The sequence below is a fragment of the Schistosoma haematobium genome, chromosome 6, assembly GCF_000699445.3.
Source record: "Schistosoma haematobium chromosome 6, whole genome shotgun sequence".
In the NCBI taxonomy this organism is placed as follows: Eukaryota; Metazoa; Platyhelminthes; class Trematoda; order Strigeidida; family Schistosomatidae; genus Schistosoma; species Schistosoma haematobium.
The window spans coordinates 14691294-14715005 of record NC_067201.1 but is presented as its reverse complement, the minus strand read 5'-3'; the positions used below and the strand labels follow the sequence as shown (position 1 = coordinate 14715005).

The 23712-nt window shown below is 32.8% G+C and overlaps 1 protein-coding gene across 1 annotated transcript; it reads right to left on the bottom strand.

Moving 5' to 3' along the window:
* Positions 1–5223: 5223 nt before the first annotated feature.
* On the bottom strand, positions 5224–22291 carry MS3_00008589 (uncharacterized protein). Its single transcript, XM_051216922.1, has 10 exons — positions 22222–22291; positions 16969–17126; positions 16503–16568; positions 16294–16457; positions 16132–16236; positions 14618–14848; positions 14001–14053; positions 11090–11211; positions 7911–7998; positions 5224–5846 (listed from the first exon to the last, which is right to left on the bottom strand). The coding sequence occupies exons 2-10, from the start codon at positions 17100–17102 to the stop codon at positions 5598–5600; spliced, it is 1212 nt and encodes a 403-aa protein (XP_051065554.1). The 5' UTR covers positions 17103–17126; positions 22222–22291; the 3' UTR covers positions 5224–5597.
* Positions 22292–23712: the final 1421 nt, after the last annotated feature.

The following is a 23712-nucleotide window of genomic DNA, read 5'->3' as shown; positions in this document are numbered from 1 at the left end:
CATTGGACGGCCGTTTCGTCAATGGTGGTCTAACATCAGTCGGTTCATGATCTCAATCAAAAACTTTATATTAGTCAGCCCCAACATCAACGATTTGATTCTATATATGACAAACAACAATTCTTGATTCATTATATGTGAAAATTATATTTGAAATAATAATCTCAGCAATTGAAATTTCAATAATTTCAGCGTTCCGTCCAGCTAACTTGTCTGGACTTCTTCAGGGTAATAATCAAAATCAAAATCATCAAAGAAATATATAGCTTTTTAGTAATCAAAACCATACCGTGATAATCCAATCATATTTGGATGTTGAGTTTTGTAAAATAGGGTAACGTGAGTCAGTTACATAGTAATCATGTGAAAACTTCACAACGTAGATATAATTAACTGAAAACGAATTGTATGTATGTAAGTGTGCGTAAAAATGTATGTATGTGTAAGATTAAGTTATTAATTATTGATATTCGGTGTTACTATGTTTTATATGAAGAGGTAGATAAACAAATAAAAGTGCAAGTTCAAGGTTGAAAAATTGTTTCTGAATCATTGATGTGCATGTCAATTTGAGAATCATCAAATACATTATTGCAATGCTAAAAAACTCATAAATTTCAGTCAAAATAACGATGCATGCGAAATAAACAGGTTGAATAAAGAAAGGGTCAAAATTACTTGTCAATGAATATTTGCCAGGTGGTCGCTAGTTGAATACCATCCTTTCGGTTCAGGCTGTTCTTGTTCGCCCATGTATACAGCGCTTCTGCTGTTCAGTCTTTATGAGTGTTAAAACCTATCTGAATTATTTTGGTCCTTTCAACATTAATCTTGTGTCCTGTTTTTAACGCATGTAACGCTATCGCAGACTTATTCTGAAGTTTCTTTAAGTCAACCGAAGATTTAGGAACATTTTTCAAACACTGTTTGTGTTCCTTCAACCTCACATTCAATTATCTGTATACTTCTCCCACATAAGCTGCATTACAATCATAACAGTTAGTTTCATAAACATTATTTTGTTGTTCTTCCTTTGGTAACCTATCCTTAACTTTCACTAATATCGATCTTACGGTGTCAATCGCCTTAAAATACACTCTTATACCATGCTTGTTTAGAATCCGCTTGATTTCTTCCAATGTTTCACATTGTAGTTCAATTTTTCTTGATCCATGTATTACGGAAATCACTAAACTGCATCACGAGGCAAGCCCTAACTTGGAATCCTGAAGGGAAACAGAAAAGAGGAAGGCCAAAGAACACGCATCACTGAGAATTGGAAGCACACATGAAAAAAGATGAATAGCAACTGGAAAGGATTGCCCAGTACATGGTTGAATGAAGAATTCTGGTGAGTGGCCCATGTTCATCGCCGAGGGGTAACGAACATAAGTAAGCATGTAAGTAAACTTCGTAATCAGATTCCATTAGCTCAAAATAAAGAAACTATGGATATCAGTACATGTTACATATTTTACATAAACTTAATCAATTTTGATAAATAATATCAAAAAGTTACACAAAAGAATTTGCATATTTTCGAATACTAATTATTTCTCGTTGAATACTTTGTAAAATGTTTCTTTTGTTTGATATGTGACTTGTTTATGATAAATTTTAAATCGGGTAAGTTTGAATAACCTTAACAAATATCATTCAGACCATTATTGATTGATTGATTGATTAATTAATTAATTAATTGAGTGATTGGATGGTTATACTATTAATTCAAGGATCATGATCAACTTCATAATAAAGGTTTCTATATTTAAATAAATTAGTATAGGCAATAAGCGGTTGTTAAACAGAAATATAATCAGAAGGCATTCACAAAAACTGTGTAGATTTTTAGTGGCCCAAAATCTGACTCCAATTAGATCGTATGAATGATTGTTATTGAATGATTACTGTTGAAATATATATGTCGCCTATCCTCGTGTATAATCATCGACTTAAATCACGTTAGTCAATAACGGAGTTAAATAAGTCGAATAACGAGAATGGACTCGTGAATACATATATTTTGTATATAAAGCGAATGGGATAGAGAGAAGAGAAACGACGCAAAGTGGAGATGGCGGGTAAGCCAACTCGCATTTAACCAAGCGTTAATTAATATTTATAGTTATACAAAAGTAAGTTACAGACATGTGATGAGTAAAGGGATAAGAAATGTGCACACACGCGCTCATATAAAAACAGTCAAGATTGATAAGCGAATAAATAACAAGGTCAGAATGTGACTCAAGTAGAATGAATAGAATGGGCTGTCCGAAAGCTAGAATAAGGTATATGGGCTTAACATAATAACCGACACTACGGACTATTCGTGACCATTAAACGTTTAATAATTTTAAAGTGTATATTGCATCAAGTAAAAAACAAACACAACTGTTTACTAATGAAAATGATAAACAAAGTTTCAATGACTCAATCATCAAATTTTAGTCATTAATTTCTTTTTTCTTTTTAAAACTGATACTTTGCATAATAATTAATATGATTTAAGTCCACTTTTTGTGATGGTTTAGGCAGATGTCAAATTTTGAACAATTATTAAGTCGTTCTAAACTTTATAGTTATATTGAACATCCAGAGTTTATAATAATCAGATAAATAAAGAAATAAATATGTTGAGATCATGAGTCAATTGGAGCTAAACAAACATGGAAAAAACCGGCAGCACTGGACGACAGATTCGTCCCATTGTGGGACTCCTCACTAGTGCGCATCTACGATCCCGTCACGAGAGATTCAAACCTAGAACCAATCGATCTCGCGCGCGGACGCTTACCCACTAGTTCACTGAGCTGGTCGTCATCCAACGGTGTTAATGTCTAACTTCAACTAGTTCACGAAATTGAGTGACACATCCACCATTGTCTTCAGTGAGTTACTATCTGCTATGTCCCAACAAGAATAATGAATGGTAACTTTTGGGATCTATTGACGGACCAATACTAAACGTATATTTCTATTGTATAATTATTAAGTAACTAAACTATGCATATTCATATTTCTCTTATTATAAGCTTTATTTTGACCCATAAACTGTTATTATACATTTTACCATTCTTGAGTTATACCCAGTGTATTAATTACTGCCTCCCTCATTCACAGCCACATCTGGCTAATTCTTGTACAAATGTTGTTTCATATTTTATTGGCACGTTGTGGTCTGTTTGATCGGTATATAAACCGAGTATGTTTGAAATACATGATTCATATCGCAGAGGCTGGGATCGGTATTCTGGATTTAACTGATTGGACTAGGCGGAAAGCAGGGCTAATCAGGACTCTATACTACTCGCACGTGTTTTACGCGACCTTGGTCCGATCGATAAGTCACTGCTCTCTAATCGGCGGTCACCAGATATAACATTATCTCACAACAGACCCAGTTGAACTTCACTGATCAGTGCTTCTCACTAGAGCTCCAGGAAACGCATCTTGAAGTGAGAACATGTTGACTAATATAAAAAAGGGTTTTTTTGTTGATATTATGATAATTCTAATAGTTAAGATCATGAGTCAGTTGAAGCGCGCGAGGCGGCATCGTGGATGTGCACTGTTGAAAAGTCACACAATAGGACGAAACGGCCGTCCAATGCTATCAGGTTTTCCATGGTGGTCTAGCTTTAATTGACTCATGATCCCAACTATTAAAATTACTATAATATCCACAAAACCCCTTCTGAAATTATACATTGTTTTGGAGTTATCATTCAATTTTAGGTGCCAATTTTAATACTAATCTGAGTGATCATGATTTACGATTTTCTTTCCTCTTCACTTTAAAATTTACAGGGGTTATATAAGGTACTGAGTGATTTGTGCTACATATGCACATAATGATTTCAGTAAGATTAATTATAAACTATAAATACATCTTGAAAAGAGCAAGAACAAACATTCTAGCAGAATAGCATGAATTCATTTTTATTTCGTTGGTTCTCGTCAGCTGCTTACAACCTGTGATATTAAAAAAAAAATCATTATTACATAATGGGTTTAAATTACTTACATGAAAGAGTTTGATTGGAAGTTATATTGAAGACATATTCGTATAGTATAGCAAGGGTGTAAATAAATTTAATAGACTGAATATTGTAAATATATACCTTATGTAAAAGAACATTCTGACAACAGTTCAAACGGCTAGAAACAAGTAAACATTGATAGGAATAAAATGTGTAGAGTTCAGTTGATAAAATAAGATTAATAATTTGGAAGATAGTTGGAATAAAACTCAAGGATGTGATAAGTGCAAGAAAGAGATTAAAGAAAAAGTGAAGGAATATTAGTCACCAAGGCAAGGAAAGATTAATAACCATCTCCTTTTGAACACATAAATCAGGTTTTTGGCATCTGATAGCAACTGCTTCAGCAAACTACAGAAGACTGGAGTTTGGCTGCTTACTAATCACCTTGAATGATTGTAGGGTATCGACCTGATGTCCTGTACCAACAAAATAAAAATGAATTCATTCTATTCTGCTAGAATGTTTGTTCTTGCTCTTTTCAAAATGATAGAGGGAACTATGTGTATGAAATAAATACATCTGTTCGATATTTTTATAGAACCCTTATTAAACATGTTCCTATCGTTTTTAAATACTCCAATACATTTATCTTAAAGAAAATTGAGAAACATTATAGGATTGAGAACTTTTGTAAGATTAATCGTTCAAGGATGATCATTCACAAGTAAATCTATACTATTTCGACTTATTACACAATGAAGAATATAGAATCAGAAACCGACCAATCATTAGATGGTGGTTGGAGGTAGTCGACAGGAAACCCTGGACCCGGGTTTCGTGCTACTTAGCACTTGTCAGCAAGGTGTACCTGTAATCTTGAGGGAACTGGTGCTCCCTGGTGGATTCGACCTCGTGTCACCCAGCTTCACAGTCAGAGACGTTACCACTGAGTTATCCGGGCCGTGACTGACCTCGTGTAGGACTGAGATGTAATCACAATTGATTGATTGACCACCTCCAACCACCATCCAATCTCAATATATAGTGCCCGCAGTGTCGAGTCAATTAGACTGGTGGTCACATTGCAACATGGTCGATAGCATTCGATCTGCACTAATAAGGACTAGACACGCATGACATTGATCACCACCCAGTGATCAATTAATTGTGACCGACCAATCATATTTCAAATTATCATTGTTTTAAACAATAGAATTTCATGAAAATAAATCAAAATGTTTGAGTAAATATCGTTTAATTATGATAATGAATTTGCATGACAAATCAATTAAAATATGATTGATTACACTTTTTCACCTTTGCAAGTTATTAATCAATAAAAAGAATCACAGGGTAATGGAAAGGTTTTTTTAAAACTTTTTATAGACCCTATTTATCATCATTCAATGAATTATTATTTGTAAAATATCATTTACATTTATCAATTTAGATGAGATAATAGTGAGTATAGCCCAAAATGAGGAAATAAAAAAAGAAGAAGACATAACCGTTGAAATAATGATGTCTAGTTGTTCATTGAAATGTCCATCCTATAATTGTTAATTAGTTTTATGATCTGTCACATGTAAACATCTATTACTTGTCTAAGCAAATTCATTTATCTCCATTCATATAATTTGAACAATCATAAGTTCCATTTAATGTCCATTCATTGTTATTTTCCTCTTCTTCTTCTTCTTCAACAACAACAACAACATTATCATTCAATAATAATGAATGTAATTTTGAACTACCAGTTAAACGTAATATACGTTTTTCAGCTGCTTGAATAATTCTTTCTAAACTTTCATAATTCAATGTTTTTAATAATCGTATAATTGAATTTCGAACAATTTTCTCATTCTACATAGTTCAAATCATTAAAGAAAAAAGAAATTTCTTTTTAGGAAATAAGAACACTGAAATTTATAAATAGAATCGTGAATTAACAAAAGTTACTGTATGGAAACATGTTGACTTTAGTTGATATGTTCTAAAGCATTAAAAAAAGTGAGGGATTTTTGAAATAAGGTATGAAAGTATATAAATTAGGGATAGGTTATTTTATTTATTTATTTGAACACATGGATTTCGGTACAACGGGGCACCAAATATATATGCGCCACACAAATCGCATTTGATTTGTGTGAAGGCTGTGATACTGCTCGGGTGCCTAGACCGAAGCTGGTGGTTATCTTAGGGGGCCACACCCGAAGCCTCCGACCAAAAGGTCTGATCCACAAGGCAGTGGAGCATCGTAAGGAGATGCAGTCCCATGGTAGCCGGTGACCAACGATTGGTTCATACGTCATTTAATCCCTCAGCATACTGGAGTCCATGTGCACCATAGGGATAGGTTAACTATTCATAAGTTGAATTTAACAATTTCTGTAATATTATTATTCATATAGATAGTGCACTGAACAAGAACACGAGTGGGGATAATGAAATATAACAGAACACAGAATTACAGAATATCTAACTAAAGTCTGAGAACTATACAGTGAATACTTAATTTGCATAATATCAATCAATTGTCTCACACTTGACTGTTCCTTTTGCAAATATCAGTCTATCGTCTCATAATTCATTGTTCGTGCATTTTCATACCAATCGCTTTCCATTCCCATCTTTTTATTCTCGATCTATTGAAATAAATTCTATTACTGACCATCGCTATATACTACTTATGTGAATATAAGTAGCTCACACCACAATAGTATTAAATTACTAATCATTAATTCATAATGCCTTAAGAATAACTGACAGAAGTTCTACGCTTTTTATCATGGACAAATTAAACACTTAGAAACATATTGTGTTGGCAGCATGTTACATAATTTTACCTTGGATAGATTAAAAATGAATGAACTTGTATCCAGTTTTATCGATTATTATTATAACCAAAGATTAAGGCTATAGTAAGAGATCTAACCAGGAAGTATGGGTTTACATACAAGATTGAGATAGACAATAACTAGTTTTATGGTTTGATGCTGCACCTTGATGTGGTCTACTACTAGTTTTTATCAAGCATGCATTTATGCAGGTCAGTATTACATTTCCAGATATAAAGGATGTGTAACACTAGTCTTTACCGGTTCAATAGACAAGAGTTTATAGCCCCAACATTTGACCTGATAATTCCACTTCACGATGAACTACCAGTGTTTGGAAGATATATTTCATCAAATGCATACGACTTACACATGTTTCCTTTTTGCCGATATAGACGATATCTTATATTCATTTCATTGATTCTGAACACATATTTTATCACAGAAGCAAAGATATCTTAATAACTATGATTATCTTTTTTTTACAAACTTTCAATTATTTATGTTTTGTAGTTAGCTGATGGGAAAAAACAGCTGATTGAATGACAAAAATCAATAGGAAATAAATGTGTAACTGACAATGGAAATTGAAGTATTACATCTGTTAACACTGGTGGTTTGTGTAAATATACGAGTAACCTCTTAATGCACATGCTAAGATTTTAGCTATTCCTTTGTAATCTAATAGTTCAAAGCCTGTAGATATTCTATTCTATCCTTGATGATGTCGTTGATAAACACGATTGCGAAGTTATATGTTAAGATTAAACAGTTATTTAGTTCAATTTGTTTTTCAAATACTATTTAAGGGTAAAGTTAATTAGTAGTGTGAACTATATTTGGATTTAAAAAAATCTCCATATAAACTTCCCATATCTTTTATTTTGGCAATCAGCTATATTTGTATGTGTGTACGGATTGCCAAGTTCATCTATCTATCTATGTCTTGACGATTAAAACGTTAGTTTAATTCAAAAACCAACGTATACACTTACATTTTTCTTACAAAATTTATTTATATTCTAAAGAAAAACGTAAATGAACAAAATAGAGAGATGGGATATTTGACCGACTAGATAACTATACTTACCTTCTGATCGATCGATTGCAGTCGTTTAGCAGGTGAAGAAATTTTATTCTTATTTATCGGTTTTAAGCCGTATTCTTGACGAATTTTACTTTAATTACCAAAAAAAGTAAACATTAAAGAAAACTAAATTAGGTGATGGAAGATTAGTTTTTGTATTAATAAGAAAAATGAGTAGATATTAAAATAGGCAATTGTTTTATAAAGTTGATTCACTTGAAGATGATTTATTGTGACAGAAGATATCGACTGGACTGTTGGGGACGTTAGATCCCCAAAACTCATATTTTATAATTTTATCTTTTTGGAGCTTGTATGCAGATGTATTCTTGGGCAGTTCTTACCACCCACGCACATAGTCGATTGATGAACTTATCGATTAAATGTTTAGTAACTTCCATGGCAATATCGATTATATATTTTTTGTATAAATACGGTTGATTTCTGTGCTTGAGGGACCTGGTATCTTCTGGTTGTCTGTAGAATACACTTACTACATCTTACCAAGACTTCTGAATCGAGTTACCTGAGTCGGGGACAACGGACCACTATAGTCTCTGAATCCTTGATTCTTCGTTCCGTTCCGAGTAAGACAAATCAGTAATAGCATTCAAGTTAACGAACATAACATGGACAATACGTAGGTGATGGTGAAGTGGACGAACACTTGGTAGGGATAACCAATCTACTGTTTAATGCAAAATTATAGACTGTATTCATAAATTATGAAAACCATACATTAAATACATAATTTGTACATCTTCCTTCACTTGCCCATTATATGCTTTATGATCCTTTCAGTTCTGTTGTTATTTCAACTCTTTTTCTGTTTACCATTCTATTTTCTTCAACTCAATCGTCTTCCAGGCATTCCATTTCCGATTGGTGTTACATACTACTTATATCTGTCAAAACAACTAGCATACACTATAGTAAGATACATTTGAATCATTGTTGGAGAATTCAAAAAATATCAACTGACTCCATATGATACATTATCCTATGTCTGTTTGTTTGGTTTATTTAAAGTTGAAAAATAAAACAGTTCTATAGTCTAACGCCCAAAAATCTAGTTTGTTCTTTTCAAAATTACTATCTACTCAGTTTGGTTACATTAATATGGAGTTATTTGACTTTGGAAAATAGTGCAAGCTAAGATGAAAATCAAAGAATATGAAGAGGCTTTTTATGTACAATTTAAGAAATAAATCCCATCTTACAATCGTTGTGACTTTATGTCCGGCTTTTTATCACGTGCTTTATCCACCAATCAAAACACGACTTATACAATCTAAGCACTGTGCCAAATTTAATGACGTTCGACCAGTATGGGCAGTCTAGCGTCCTTATTGGTCCTATGTCCTCCTAGCCCGTCCACTTGAGTCCAGAACACCAAATACCAGCTTCCAATATGCGAATCGAATCGAATCATTTATTTCAGACATACTGGGTTTATATATCAACCAAACAGACCGCAACACACCATAAAATAATAAGTAACATTTGTACACAATAAAGCCAAAAAGTGGCTGTGAACGTGGGAAGCAGTATTTAGTAAACTGAACATAGCTTAAGAACCGTAAACCGTACAATAATAAATTATAAATGAAAATAAAGCTTATAATAAGGGGAATATAAATATACATAATCTAGTTATTGAATAGTTATACCATCAGAATGTATAGATAATATTAGTCAATTAATATGTCTCAGAAGTTACTTGTGATCTAATCTTCGCTCGGATATAACAACAATAAATACTACAATTCTTTCTATTTATCATACTGAAGAATAGCTTCTTACATATATATACACAATATACTATATTCTAATCAAAAGTAGTATCATCATTACAACATAAATTTATTGTTCTTCAAATTATAATGACAATGTTACAACTGTGATTTATTTAGTTGGATTGAATAGGCTAATCTGACTGGAGTTTTCGTATTTCAGAACAGATCATTTTATCAGTGAGTATACATTCACATTATTCTACATGATAAATGATTGTTCTTCCAATATTCATTCAATTATTCAGGATTGTAAGAAATTACTAGTAATGTGATTCGTGCTACTGTTGTCAACAGATATAAGTAGTATGTAGCACCAACCGAAAGTGAAAGGCCTGGCAGTAGAAGGTTAAAAAAAAATCGAAGAGAAGAGAACGAGAACAGAGAGTGATTGGTATGAAAACGAAGGAACAACCAAGTCTGAGACAATTGATTAACATTTTACAAATAAAATATTTACTGTATGGATCTCAGATTTTACCAAGAGATTCTGTAATGTTGTATTGAAATACATTTGATTGTCTTCACTGGTGTTCTCGTTCATTACATTAGTACATCATGATAGGCATAATAACATTATTGAACGTGGCACAAATCCATGAAGTCACTGACAAGTGGACTGAGTCATGTTAGCATGTGTAGGCTACCTGGTTGGGATCCGCGAGATGATAGCAACAGATGGTTAGAGACCTTGACTGACATGGCTCAAAATCGTTTGCAATGGCGTAGGTGCATACACTCTTTGTGTTCTAGCAAATTCGAATCTTCTGAATTCTTCATGTCCCTTTCTTTTCTTCTCTTTTCAACTTTATTTCACTGGATCATACTCCTTGAATAACATCAAACCTTAGTCTTTCCGATTACTGCTTATACTCTTACTACCTCTACCACTATGGGATTTGAATCGACAACTACATATCTGTGCTAATGTGGTATGGCAACTTAAACTGATGTGCGCACGTACGTACGTACGAAGTTCTACGTTGTTTCTGTACATAAGTATAAAAATGAAATGAATTGTATTATTGGTCCATATCAATTGACATGTCCTTTTATGACTTGTAATGTCAATGACATTTGTAAGGATACTTAAATTATCTGTACTTTAGGTAGTTTGTACATATTACAGACTACTAATTAAAAATAACATTAATGTCGTTAGTTATAATTACTATTTGGCTAGTCTTTATATGATAAAGACATTTTGACTAAACATGTTAGGAGATAAACCTACTGGTTCATAATATATTGTAATAATAAATGTGATAGATGATACAATCTAAAAAAGGATATACACTTCTAGATAATTAACAGTGAATTGATGACATTTAATTAATGTTAATTAAGGTTATATATTAGTGCAAATGTAATACAATTAAAATTACTTACTTTGTCTCTTTTAATGTGACATCCTGTAAATAGGATCTATTTCGACCTTTTCTTTTAATAAAAGGTGATTTAGAATCTATATTGTTATTGATTAGCTCGACAATATCATTTGTTGATCTCGGCTATAAAGTAATTGAAAAAAAAACACATTTCAGTGAAGAGTATATATATAAACGTTTTATTACCTTTTCTAGCTCGTGAAAAATAGGTTCATGAATCAGTCATAACATCCTGTATACATCCAATGATAATACAGTAGAAGCTTCAGAAAAACTCAACTCGATAGACGGAAAGTTAAACTCAAACTTTTAGAAATAAGTAGAAATTTACAACTGAAGTTCAGTTGATGAAATCAGCTGTTAAATGCGATGGAGATTAAATGATCAAGATATTTTTAAGAGTGTGATTGCATGTAACCTACTTGATGATGGATTTGATACCGACAATCCGAAATCCTTTAGTAATTGAATGAATGTGTTCTATCAAAGCGATTGCTAGTGAAATGTTTAATTCGAATTCGTGCATTGAAAAGGATACTGCTGTGGGGGATTTGTTTGGTTTGTAGGTGGTAATCGTCACTCTCCATGTTGAAACTATAACCGCGGGCTTATCAGTGACTTATCCTAGATGAGTTCTTGAAATTCTTGTGAGAAGTCATAGCTTATGAAGTTCAGCTATATGGGCTCAATAGTCTTCATCAGGGTCATTCAATGACACGAGTCGTTTAAAGTTGGAAATGTATGGCAATGAATGCAGAGTCACTCATTTAATGCTTAGGCACCAGTTACTGTGTCTCTAGGTTGTGGTTTCGGCTGCTGGTATAATCATGGATGAATACTATAGATAAATCTTATACCAAGACAAAATAGTCGACCAACGTCCTATGGTTTTCAAGGGTAATCCAACTGAGATCAGTCTCAGGTGAACACCACCTATAAAATAACTAGTAAGATCCAATGAGGTATATTTGTTCTGTATGACTTGTGTGTTTATATATCTCGAATTATCCTCCTTTTTTTCAACCGATCACCCTGAAAGCCACTGAAAATCAAGAAGTACTAAGTAACTCATTTGTTTTAGTTTAGAACCGTCAAGAATTCAATGAATTAAAATTGAAAATCCTGCCAATTGAGTTATAACTCAGGAGTTTAATGGTAGTGTTTAACTCAAAACATAAACATTTCTTGTTCACTGCCACGCACAATTTTTAGTCCATACCATTGAAGTCACAAACTAAGCTGAAATGGTTGTATATACTCAGCAATAGTTTGCGAATGAAATCATGACTTTATATAATTTGAGTGTCTTTAATTTATGCTTCTACTGCTCAGTTTATTGAATGCAAAATCGGAATACTCTCATTAAAAATACTCTTGTGAATATTCTATGTATTCACAACTAATTTTAAGATTAAACTGTTTTTCTTTAATGGAAACTACGTGACAAACTTTCTATCTTATCTGAGTATTGTCATCTGAATGTACCTAAATCTCAGAGTTGACATTCACATAAAATCCTTTTCCTGAATTCCAATGATAGCAACAATCTTAATACAATGAAAATTTAAACTTAAACTATGAGATGATGGAGAAGATTTGTAGCTCAGGTGGATGATTTTGCTGGAGTTTAGTTCTTTGAGCTGGATGTTTTAGTCGTGGATCTTTTATTTTACTTCTGAACGACATCACCAACACAAACTTCAGATAGAAGTGAAGCGTCCGAATTTCTCCATACGTGGTTCACAGCTGTGGACCACGCTTTACTTCTATCTGAAGTTTATGCTAATGATGTCGTTCAGAAGAACGATGAAATCTCCACGACCAAACCATCCAGCTCAGAGAACAAAACTCCATCAAAAACTTGAACAATTTTTCAAGTACCCACTCAGGATACACATATGATAATCGAGATTGATCCAAATTCATTCATGACGTACAGACAATACTTTCAAATAATAAGTACTTTGAAATATTACTCTAGTATAATTGGTTACATTATTTTCTACTAAACAAGTGGGAAATTAACAAACCGATATATTTTGATACATGGAATGAATCAATTTCACTGAATACTTGTAAGAATTGCGTCACTGAAGTTTACCATACAGAAAATTTTCGAATGATTTTATTAATACCTATTGGAAAAACGAATCATAGTTTCTTTCTACTATAAAATAAGCAGCTTTTGTATACGATACTTTACCAAAAAACTTTATTCTTTGTATCTAAAGTCAGCATTTATTCAAAGGTTTTCATTACAGTATGTAAATCATTATAATAATTTAGTAGACTGAAAATCATTCAGTACTGAATATATGGCTAGCTGGTAAGCATTTTTTTAAAGAGAGTTAGTTTTCTACTGGATGAAATCGCTAACACCATGCCCACCCCCCTTTGCCCGGGATCGGGACCGACAGTAGCCCCAGAGGGGCTACAGGCGTAAGTAAAGGAGTAATATGATTAGCCAAAATAACGGAAGGTTTGAAACAATAAAATATCCAGAAGTTTGGTTGGTACTCATTATTGAGACGTTTACTGCCTCGTTTAAAATTATTTTAGGTAAAACAAAATCCAGAGAAAAAAAGGAATCTTATTCAAAGGTCAGTTAGTACAAATCACTTTTTTCTGAAACAGCATATACTTTGATAAATAAAAAGCGACAGAATTTGCTCATAGTCTAGAATTTCAATGTAAATGAGCTTACTGAAAATAAAAGCAGAAATGTCGTTTAACGTAGACCGACTTCTGTGAGTTATATATATATATATATATATATATATATATATATATATATATATGAATTTATTGACTGGACCGTGAGAATGATTTATATCAGTGTGATATTTAACGAAATATAGGGTAAAAAGCATTTATACTAATCAAAGGAGCAATCGACATACAGTTTAACTTACATCTTTTATGACATCATTATCTAGATTATTTATTTGGGATTCTTTTTTCGTAACTGAAAAATATAAAAGGTAAATCATCAGAGAGAAGAAAAATCCATAAAGCTGCTCTTCGTCACAAAATGGTACCAAATGAATGGCTATTGAATACCAAGATGAAGGGGCACTAGAATAACGTTTTCTTGTGGCATATGCTCCTCATAAACTCACTAGAAGTGAAACCCAGGGTTTTCAGGTCATAAGTTAGAGATCGTTGGGTTGAAATCTACTGGTCAATATACCCAACTTTAACTAGCTCATAATATTGAGTGACATCATTGCTGTTATTATTGGATGGATAACTACTTTACTTCCGACGTATTTGAATTCTACCAGTATACAACGCCCAATTATTCGTCTCAAATTCACTTTGAGGTGAGACATAATTGAAAGAACTGAAGGTTCTGGGCTTTTTAACTGATGGCGTTGAGTCCATATTCCTGAAGAATTTCACACTAGGGTAGAATAAATATCCAGTGCTCTTTGATTTTCAATGGTCCATCAGTTATTATTTACCAATTACTAAAACCAGCTTGAAATATTCTTCACTAACATATCAACCAAAAATAATTTATATTTACCTAGTAAATTCGAATGATATCTATCTTTTTTCATTTCTACGTCTGAACTCAAAGTTATATCGATGACACTGTTTGTGTTAACAGATTCATCTACATCAGTTGGATTAATATTGGTTAACGTTGTTTCGGATATTTCTGATTGAGACTGTTCAACAATTGTTAATTGAGGCGGTGGAGCTGTTAGTAAAATACCATGTTCTTCTGATAGTTCTCGTTCTTCTAATGTAATTACTAAAATGAATTAAAATGATTGATAAACAGATATTTAAGTAAATGGAAAATTAGAGGAAAATAAATTTTCCCACATAATGATACTCATAGTTTATATGTATTCAATCAATATAGTAATAAAATATACTCATATACACATCTTATAGTTTTTCCACCATAATAACATATCAGTTAACTGTATGAGAAATAAATTTAATTTCAATAGTTGAGATCATGAGTTATTTAAAGCTAGACCACCATGGAAAAACCGGAAGCACTGGATGGACGTTTCGTCCTAGTATGGGGCTCATCAACAGTGCGCATCCACAATGCTATACGTGGGGCTCGAACTTATGATCTTTGGCCCCGCGCGCGAACCCTTAACCTCCAGACTACTGAGCCAGCATCCAACTGTGTTAATGTCTTACTTCAATAGATCCGTAATCTTGCTCAACTCTATAATTGACTTATGAATTCACCTATTAACATTACTACAATCAACATACATTCCCATTCTGGTAAGACGTTATTGTTTAGTGTATCATTTCAATTCAGATTTTTATCATAAATAATGAATAGTAAACTGTCAATGCATTTATCAACCGAAAATTTCACTTTATTAAAACATGCCTAATAATCGATATGTATACTATGTTAACTGAATATCACTCGTGTTCACAAATATCTCTGTTATACCAAACTTCTAAGAGTTCTAATATAATCGACTGATAACGTGAATTGATGGAATTTAGACATACATATCACTAGATTTTCGCTCTGTGATCTAAACGATAAGAGTTTGTGTGCAAACCTGAAGATCCTCGATTTCAACCGTGGTGATATCGTGGTTTTGCACTGCTCATTGTCATCGATAGATGCCTAAATTAGGTCGATTAGTGACATCGATAACATTCATTAATCTCTAAAAACGTTCATATTAAATGTTTTTTTGAATGGTTACCGTATTCTGTCAATCATATGTGTACAGCTATACCAACTAATCACCATTGATTGATCACTGGGTGGTGATCAATGTCATGTATGTCAAGTCTTTATTAGTGCAGATCGAATGCTATCGACCATATCGCAATGTGGCCACCAGTCTAGGTGACTCGATACTGTGTGCACTATGTTGAGATTAGATGATGGTCCAGGGTTTCCTGTCGACTACCTCCATCTACCACCATTTATACCAACTAAATTCAACATTCAATGTATCATTGACAATAAATTACAAAATTGAAAATTGAATTGGTATATAAAAACTTAATGAATTATAACAAAAGAATTATCTTTCATATTACCTTCTTGATCTAAATGTATTAAACTTTGCACATTACGTATCACAGTACATCTATATAGTACTGAAGAATCATATAAAACGTTTTCATTTCTTTCATAATTTTTAACTAAAATCAAAATTATTTATTCAAAATAACAATAATAAAAATAAAGAATGAATTTACAGAATAGACAACATGGATTGCCATTTAACCATAATTTTTCAAGCATATTTAAATATTTTAAATGTGCCACTTCATCAATATTTACAATATGATTACTGCGTATATATAATTCGCATAGATTTAAACAATGAGAAAATGGTTCAAGTGATTGTAAACAATTGGAACTAGAAATTATTATTATTGTTATAATGTATTAAAGTATGAATTACCTCATATTGATTATTTTTAAATTTGGCATACATTTTAAAGTGGAAACATGTTTTAATTTTAAACCCCTATAATACAAAAAAGAATGAAAATTAAAAAAAATTATTTTTCATTTAAGTAGTATAACATTTTTTTTGGAGTTTTGTTCTCTGAGCTAGATGGTTTGGTCGTGGAGCTTTCATCAATCTTCTGAACGACATCATCAATACAAGCTTCAGATAGAAGTAAAGTGTTCGAATTTCTCCATATGCGTTTCATAGAACAAAGCTATGAAACAGCTTGTTCTGTTCGAACATTTAACTTCTATCTGAAGCTTGTTCTGATGATGTTGTTCAGAGAACGATGAAAGCTCCACGACCAAACCATCCAGTTCAGAAAACAAAACTCCATCAAAATCATCCATCTGAGCTACAAATCTTCTCCACCATCTCAAATATTATAATAATTTAATTGAAATAATTTGTTTACCATAAATTTAATTTAGTAATGAATTGTAAATTTTCTCCTCTTGAACGTAACATAATTAAATTTGGTGATAGATATCCATTACGATATTCTTCTTCATCAGTTAAATGATTACTTGTATTCTCTTTGACCGGCATTTGTTTTTAAATGATTCGACAAAGCTAAATTAAAAGAAAATGTAAATATAGCTGCAAATACTAACTATATATATATATATATATATATATATATATATATATATATATATATATATACTTCAGTCGTCAAACAAGATCTATGATATATACGAATAATCGTCAATATTTAAACGAATCGTCTGACAGAATTCGAGCACCAAGTACAGTGGAGAGATTGTTTGTAAAAACTGTATTTAGAATTACAGCTCAGTTTATTACTAAGGTATTTTTTCATCTACTTAATAGTTTTTGATCAGTCAGAAATATATTGGTAACTTTCATATGCTAATCGACTATAAATACCGTCCAGGAACCATATTAATAAATTAGGATAAATTCACTAAAATTCAGTGAAATAACAACCAAATCAAAATCTTTGCCAAATATTTTGATATCCTAAATCCTGTTTATATTTTTGTTCTGCTGGATTTGTAAGTTTATGATTAAGGTTAAGCGTTTTTGCGTGAGACCAAAGGCCCTGTGTTCGAATCCCGCGAGCGTAATTGTGGATGCACATTAGTGAGGAGTCCCACAATAGGATACAACGGTCATCCAGTGTTCCCAGGTTTTCAATGGTGATCTAACATCAATCGGTTCATGATCTCAATCAAAAACTTAGTTATCTTCACAACCCTATACTGATAAAGTTGTAAGTATTGTATCGATATTAAATATACTCTATAAAGATTATTCTGTAAATGTTAACTTTAAAATTAAAACATATGGAAATGGTACATAGCGCTTGAAGTCTTTACTACAAACCAATCTTCTCCAGAATTCATTTATTCAGCTTAGCTTTCGTAACAAATCGATGAATTATGATAGTCGTAAAATTAGGATTATGCACTTAGGTATACTTCGGGAAAATAGAAAAAATGTTCAGGATGATGTAATATAGGCTTCCTTTTTGTACTGGGAAATCGAAACATGAGTCGTGGTATTTTAATGCAACTAATTAGTTAAGTAAGTTGTCTCAATTGTTTAGTGATAAATATCCGTAACTTATTTTAGCCGAAAAAGGACATATAACTCTGGTTGTAAACTTATGCTCATTTGATATAGAATAGATGAACTATGTTAGCAGTGAAATCAAGGATGCGCATTTTGTTTTACTTTGAACTCGTCAGCTAGATGTACCTGGATTCCAGAGTTGACTTTCATCTTAGGTTTCAAACCTAGTACTGTTTGTTTCAATCTCCAGTACGTTATTCACATAGCTACTGACTATATATAGCTAATCACTTGTACAAAAACGGAATAGTTCAAACCATTAAGAATTGAATTATCAACGTTTTACTTTTGTTTAAGTGTCATTGAACAACGATGTTTTCTCACCAATGTAATTTGGAAAACCACGCCTATATACTACACGGAAATAGTATTTTTAGAACATCAGGCAAGGCATGCAGTATTAGAATTAATTTTTTGGATTGAACAGCGTCATTAAATTTTATTATTGTCAGTAGACTTTAGGTTATTCTCTGCCTACGAATGGAATTTTATTCGACATCATAGTAATTATTTTTTTGTATATGTGAAAAGAAAGAATAAATACCATATATTCATGTGCGTTTTTATTATGATTATAAAAAATTTATAGATCCGTAGACGAGACGTACATTTTAATCTTATGAACATCTTGGTAAACTCAAGGGTACCTCTATCTGTAGGCAGGCATGGAAAGGCAGCGAAAGCTTTAATTATGAATTAAATCAAACTAATAATATCAAAATCCCGTGGAAGTGATAACAACTAATGGACACTAAACATAGTACAGATCTACATTATGCACAATTTTTCCTAGAAGCACATGTTACACTAATTCAAAAGTATATTAAAAAGATTTCGAATTTGCAACAGAAATGATGTCAGTGTTCAAAAACATTTAATGTCGACAACGTCGACGTTGAATACAAATATAAATCACTCTTTTAATGGTGACTTCCGAGTACATGGTTTCACTTACTGATAATTTCGAAGTGTCAAATTTCAATGTTTCACGCGATCAATGGACTTAAGTTTTATAGAGATTATCCATAAACTTCTGTTGGTGTTTTTTTTAAAGATTTACTAATCATACGGCCGTATGTTTTGTTGATTTGTTAGTGTTTCAATAATTTTGCTCACACGAAATTTAGCTTTGTCAAAAATCTAACCAGTGCTATTTAAGAAATTTTCTTGGGGCTTGAACTTCTTACGCGGAAGTTAAAAGGTTTGTGAAGAATCGGGATTTCACAAGGTTGATAGTCTCTACGTTTTTATATTATCAATACTATCGTCAAACACTATGAGGTAAGGATATACACTTCTTGCTTTTAGAAAGCAATCTATCAAGTATTAAGTTTGAAGTTGCTCTTAGAAATAAAGTACATCAAACTAGTCACTTAAGCTTCAATATATTTAAAAATACGACTGTAAGTGAAAACTATTTTGTCTGATGGAATAGCATATCTATATTTTCCAACAAGAAAACTGGTTTATTTGTGTTTCCGAAAAAGAAAACCTTGATGTTTCAAGATTTTTTGAAACTCAAACAATACCAGATGAATAACATTAAGTGAAGGTTTCTGAGTGCAAAAAACATTAGATTTCGGAACAAGCCAGTCTTCAGTGTATTATGAACTATATAATAATACATTTCAGCCAGGTTAAATAGCATGATGAAGATTACCGGTTATGTTTTTATTCATAACTAGTTCACTAAAAATTGTTATCTACAAGCTAATTAACAATTCATAAGAGTTCACTGTAGATGGAATGTAGCATTTCGTGAAGTATTTTAGCCGGTCTACCTATTTGAGTCCTTGATTCCTAATTACTATTTTAACTGATAAATAAACCTAAGAAGCTAAAACACGAAAATACACTCGAATATAACAGTTTGCTTACGATTATCTCCTGCAATGAAGGCAAAATTATGGCTAGGACGTAACTGAATTTCTTAGGGATGTGTAATTATTTGTTAACTCTCAACTGTTTTCTACGATATTAGTTTTGACAGAGGATTACGTTTTGATTCAAAGTGTGGAGTCAGTTTAGTTTTAAAGCTATACAGTTATGTATATGTGGCAAGTTGTTAGTCAAAAAATTATCACGAAATTATTCTGTCAAATTTCATGTAATAACTTATTGCATATGAGCAAAAATAGAAAAATACTCGTTGACCCTTAATTTATAATATATATATACAATATTAAACCACTGAAAAATCAACCAGAAGTATGTAACGTAGAAACTGACATATATTAGCCCTTACTCAAGTTACTAGGTTCCACTCACTCGGTGAGAGGAGTTCCAGATGTGTGGAAGTGGCATTAATATCAATAGTAGTAATAGAAAAGATTAACTAAAAAAGGAAAAGAAAAGGTACAAGAATATTCCGAGACTCGGGAGCTTAGTGAGGACAAAGATTGAATGCATCCACGTCATTGACGTGTTATTCAACGTCTTCAACAACTAGTTACGATAATCGAGCAGACTCCAGATGTGTAATCTGCCTGTTAGCCAACATAAGGTAGTACAATTATCAATGACCTTACGTACAAATCGATCCAAACCACCATACCTTAGTACGAGTAGTGATTAAAAGGATTGAGCACCAAATGTGCGGTACAAGAAAATACAAATTAGTGAAATAAGAGTACCAAAAAGATTATAAGTAAGTGAGAAGTTCAGAAAATGTTAACGACAAAGAACAGATGCACTTGCACCATTGCAAACGTCTTTGAGATAAGTCATGTAAAGTACCTAACCATTGGTTACGACTATCACGCGGACCACAGATAGGTAGTCTACACCTAATAACATGGCTTTGTCCAACTAGCAATGACTTCATGAATTGATGTCGTGTTCTAGTTTGGCCGTCAATAGCTTTTTTCAGCCTACTTCTACACTAAAATCGTCACCTGTCAAAGTAGTTGGCGGTCAAGAATACGGAACACATGTCTCAACTACATCCATACCTCATAACGCATTTGTCACTTCTTACCTAGCATCATATGATTAATCTCAGTACGGAACACTTGGCTATCCTAACGTGCGTAATCAATGCTTCAAAGGCACTTACGGTAGAATACTACTAAACAACGAGTATAGTTTATTTCTGGTGGCCTCATTTCACATAAAGAAAGAGATAAAGAGCAGAAATCTGCTACTCTGTGAATCCACTTTTTGCTTGATCGATGAACATCTGGCCTACATCACAGGTAGAGCAAGTTGGCAAAAGCAACTGATCCTTCTGAATTCTCGCTTATACTTTGTCAAGCATTTAGCTCAGCAGAACTGATGGAAATTCGGCAATGAGTGAAGTGGTTGACAGAATCAAACACATGGTTCTCTGTTATTAATTAAAGCATTAACGCAGACAGGTCCTATAGCAACATTTCGAGTTTAAAAATAGAGTACCACGTGCTATCATGGTTTAATTATTATTCAAAGAGATCAGAAGACTCTAGACCATGTAAAGTTTTTACCACTCACAACTACACCATCTGAATATTCTAAAGCAATAAAATCTCATAATGAGAGGTCAGCACCTGGAAACCAGAGAAAGACGGTATTTTTAGCTAGATGTATACAACGAAGCTTAATAAAAACGGAAGAAGTAGACAGCCTCGACAATTGCCACTTGAAGTTTTTACTTCCGATGATGGTTTGCTACAGGCTCTGACTCGGATGATAGTGTATGAGTTGAGAGTTTTTACAAGGTTGACATACTTCACCGGTACACCTTTCACTTACAAGTACTATCACAGAATCTCTCGAATAAGAGGGTTGAATTCTGTTTTACCTTTGTTTCTACATAAGTTACTTAAGTTACGACAGCTCTGGCCGTATTTAGAGAAATTAATTTGGACAACAATCCACCATAGTCAACGAATTCAAAATAACTAGATTGAAAATTTTTGTATCTGTCAGACAACAGGACATATACCGTAGTGATTTTTGTTGATTTCTATATGGATAGTTTATAAATCCGATACAAGGGTATTTATAATAAGCTCACTCTCAGCTTAAAGTCTTAAATAAGACGAAGATTGTTTAATTTGGAATATTATGATAAATTGACGGTAGAACTAACCATGTAGATGATTTTTCTGAGATATGCGTAAATTTAAATTCTCACATTAACGTTTCTATTGTACTCAAACTAAACCGAAGGCTTTAAACACTTAAGGTCATACAAAAGTAAAAACTTTGTACGCGTAGTTTGTCCGAGGAAAGTTTGTTGTTATCCTTTTGGTGGCTTTGTTTTAAATAGTATTGATTTTTTAGTAAATGTGGTGGCTTAGTTTTGACGAATCTCTAAAGTAAATACTGTTACAAGTTCCGATATGTTTTGATGTGCTGGTATTAACCGACCAACTTATTAGTGTTTGAAAGCGATCTCAAGCCTGTGATAGTATCCAATTAGTGGCGGTTTCGCAACTTTACTGCGCCAGTTCTGGTTACTTTGACAGTTTTCGTGGGTTTATATATCTTGTAATCTGAGTGTGAATCAATGAAGGGTTTCTGAGACTGATAGCTAGACATTACTAGTTGGAAGTATGGGTGATTGGTCACAATTTTGAAAATAACGAACTGGAAGTTCGTATGCTAGAAGGAGACAACTGTTCGTGTGAATAAGTGGATAATTTTTTGATAATACTGTGAATTTGAGCATCTGGGCTACCTGTTACTGCCATTTAGATATTTCAACAAGTTATCTACTTTTGTTTGTTTTAATATATCATTGTGTTTATTAATCACATAAACTATTCTGCCGCGTTTCTGAAAAGTGTACAACCTTTCGTTGTCAAAGTTACAAAAATCTCAATGAGACAATGTAGTTGCTGGCAATATACAACCAAAAGAATGCACATTATTCAGATGTTCACTTACTAAACTGCTAACATCTAACTGGCGATCACTCAATATTTATCGCCAGGACCGACCAAGAAGAAAGGAACGGAAACTTGTTGAAATACTTTGCGCTGAGAATTCTATATTGTACCAAAAATATAATATTGAATAAAGCTGATAATAATAGTAATCATGAATGGAATGTGGAAACGGCAAGAAATGAGATAGAAATGAACTGACGTAATATGATAAAGGCGTTGATATATATGTTCTGCAAAATTTACCAAAAAGCCGTTCGAGTTTTGGATAGTAATCCATGATTTGGTACGCCTTTGTGAAGTCTCCACTTGGATCTAGCCCCTGAGGCTGAATGCGTATCAAATAAGGACAATTCCTGATGAGAAAAATTTGGATGGTTCTTAGGTTTTTACTCTTTCATATGCAAGTTTCTGTGGGTTAATTGGAGGAAAGCGGTAGTGAGGATTCGGTAAAAAGTTTAAGTTTGAAATAATTGGCGTACATGGTATGTTGAACGCCATATTTCCGGTCACCTTTTATCACTAAGTAACTCAGTGATAAAATGTCAGTGCCGGAGTCTATCTTCGAGAGATTTATTCATCAACTTTATCAGGGGCTTCGTCGACTGTCTCTGTTCTTGGTCTTGGTAATTTATACCTCTTGTAAGGAGAGTTCAAGGTGACGTGATACGTATGTTTTAGAGAGCGTCGGA

What these genes read in the sequence shown, in the direction of transcription:
- MS3_00008589 (XM_051216922.1), bottom strand. Translation starts at nt 17,102, where the DNA reads ATGCCGGTCAAAGAGAATACAAGTAATCATTTAACTGATGAAGAAGAA. An exon ending in TTAAAAATAATCAATATGAG is followed by an intron (nt 16,458 to 16,502) that starts GTAATTCATACT and finishes AATAATTTCTAG; the next exon opens with TTCCAATTGTTTACAATCAC. An exon ending in ATATCATTCGAATTTACTAG is followed by an intron (nt 14,054 to 14,617) that starts GTAAATATAAAT and finishes TATATTTTTCAG; the next exon opens with TTACGAAAAAAGAATCCCAA.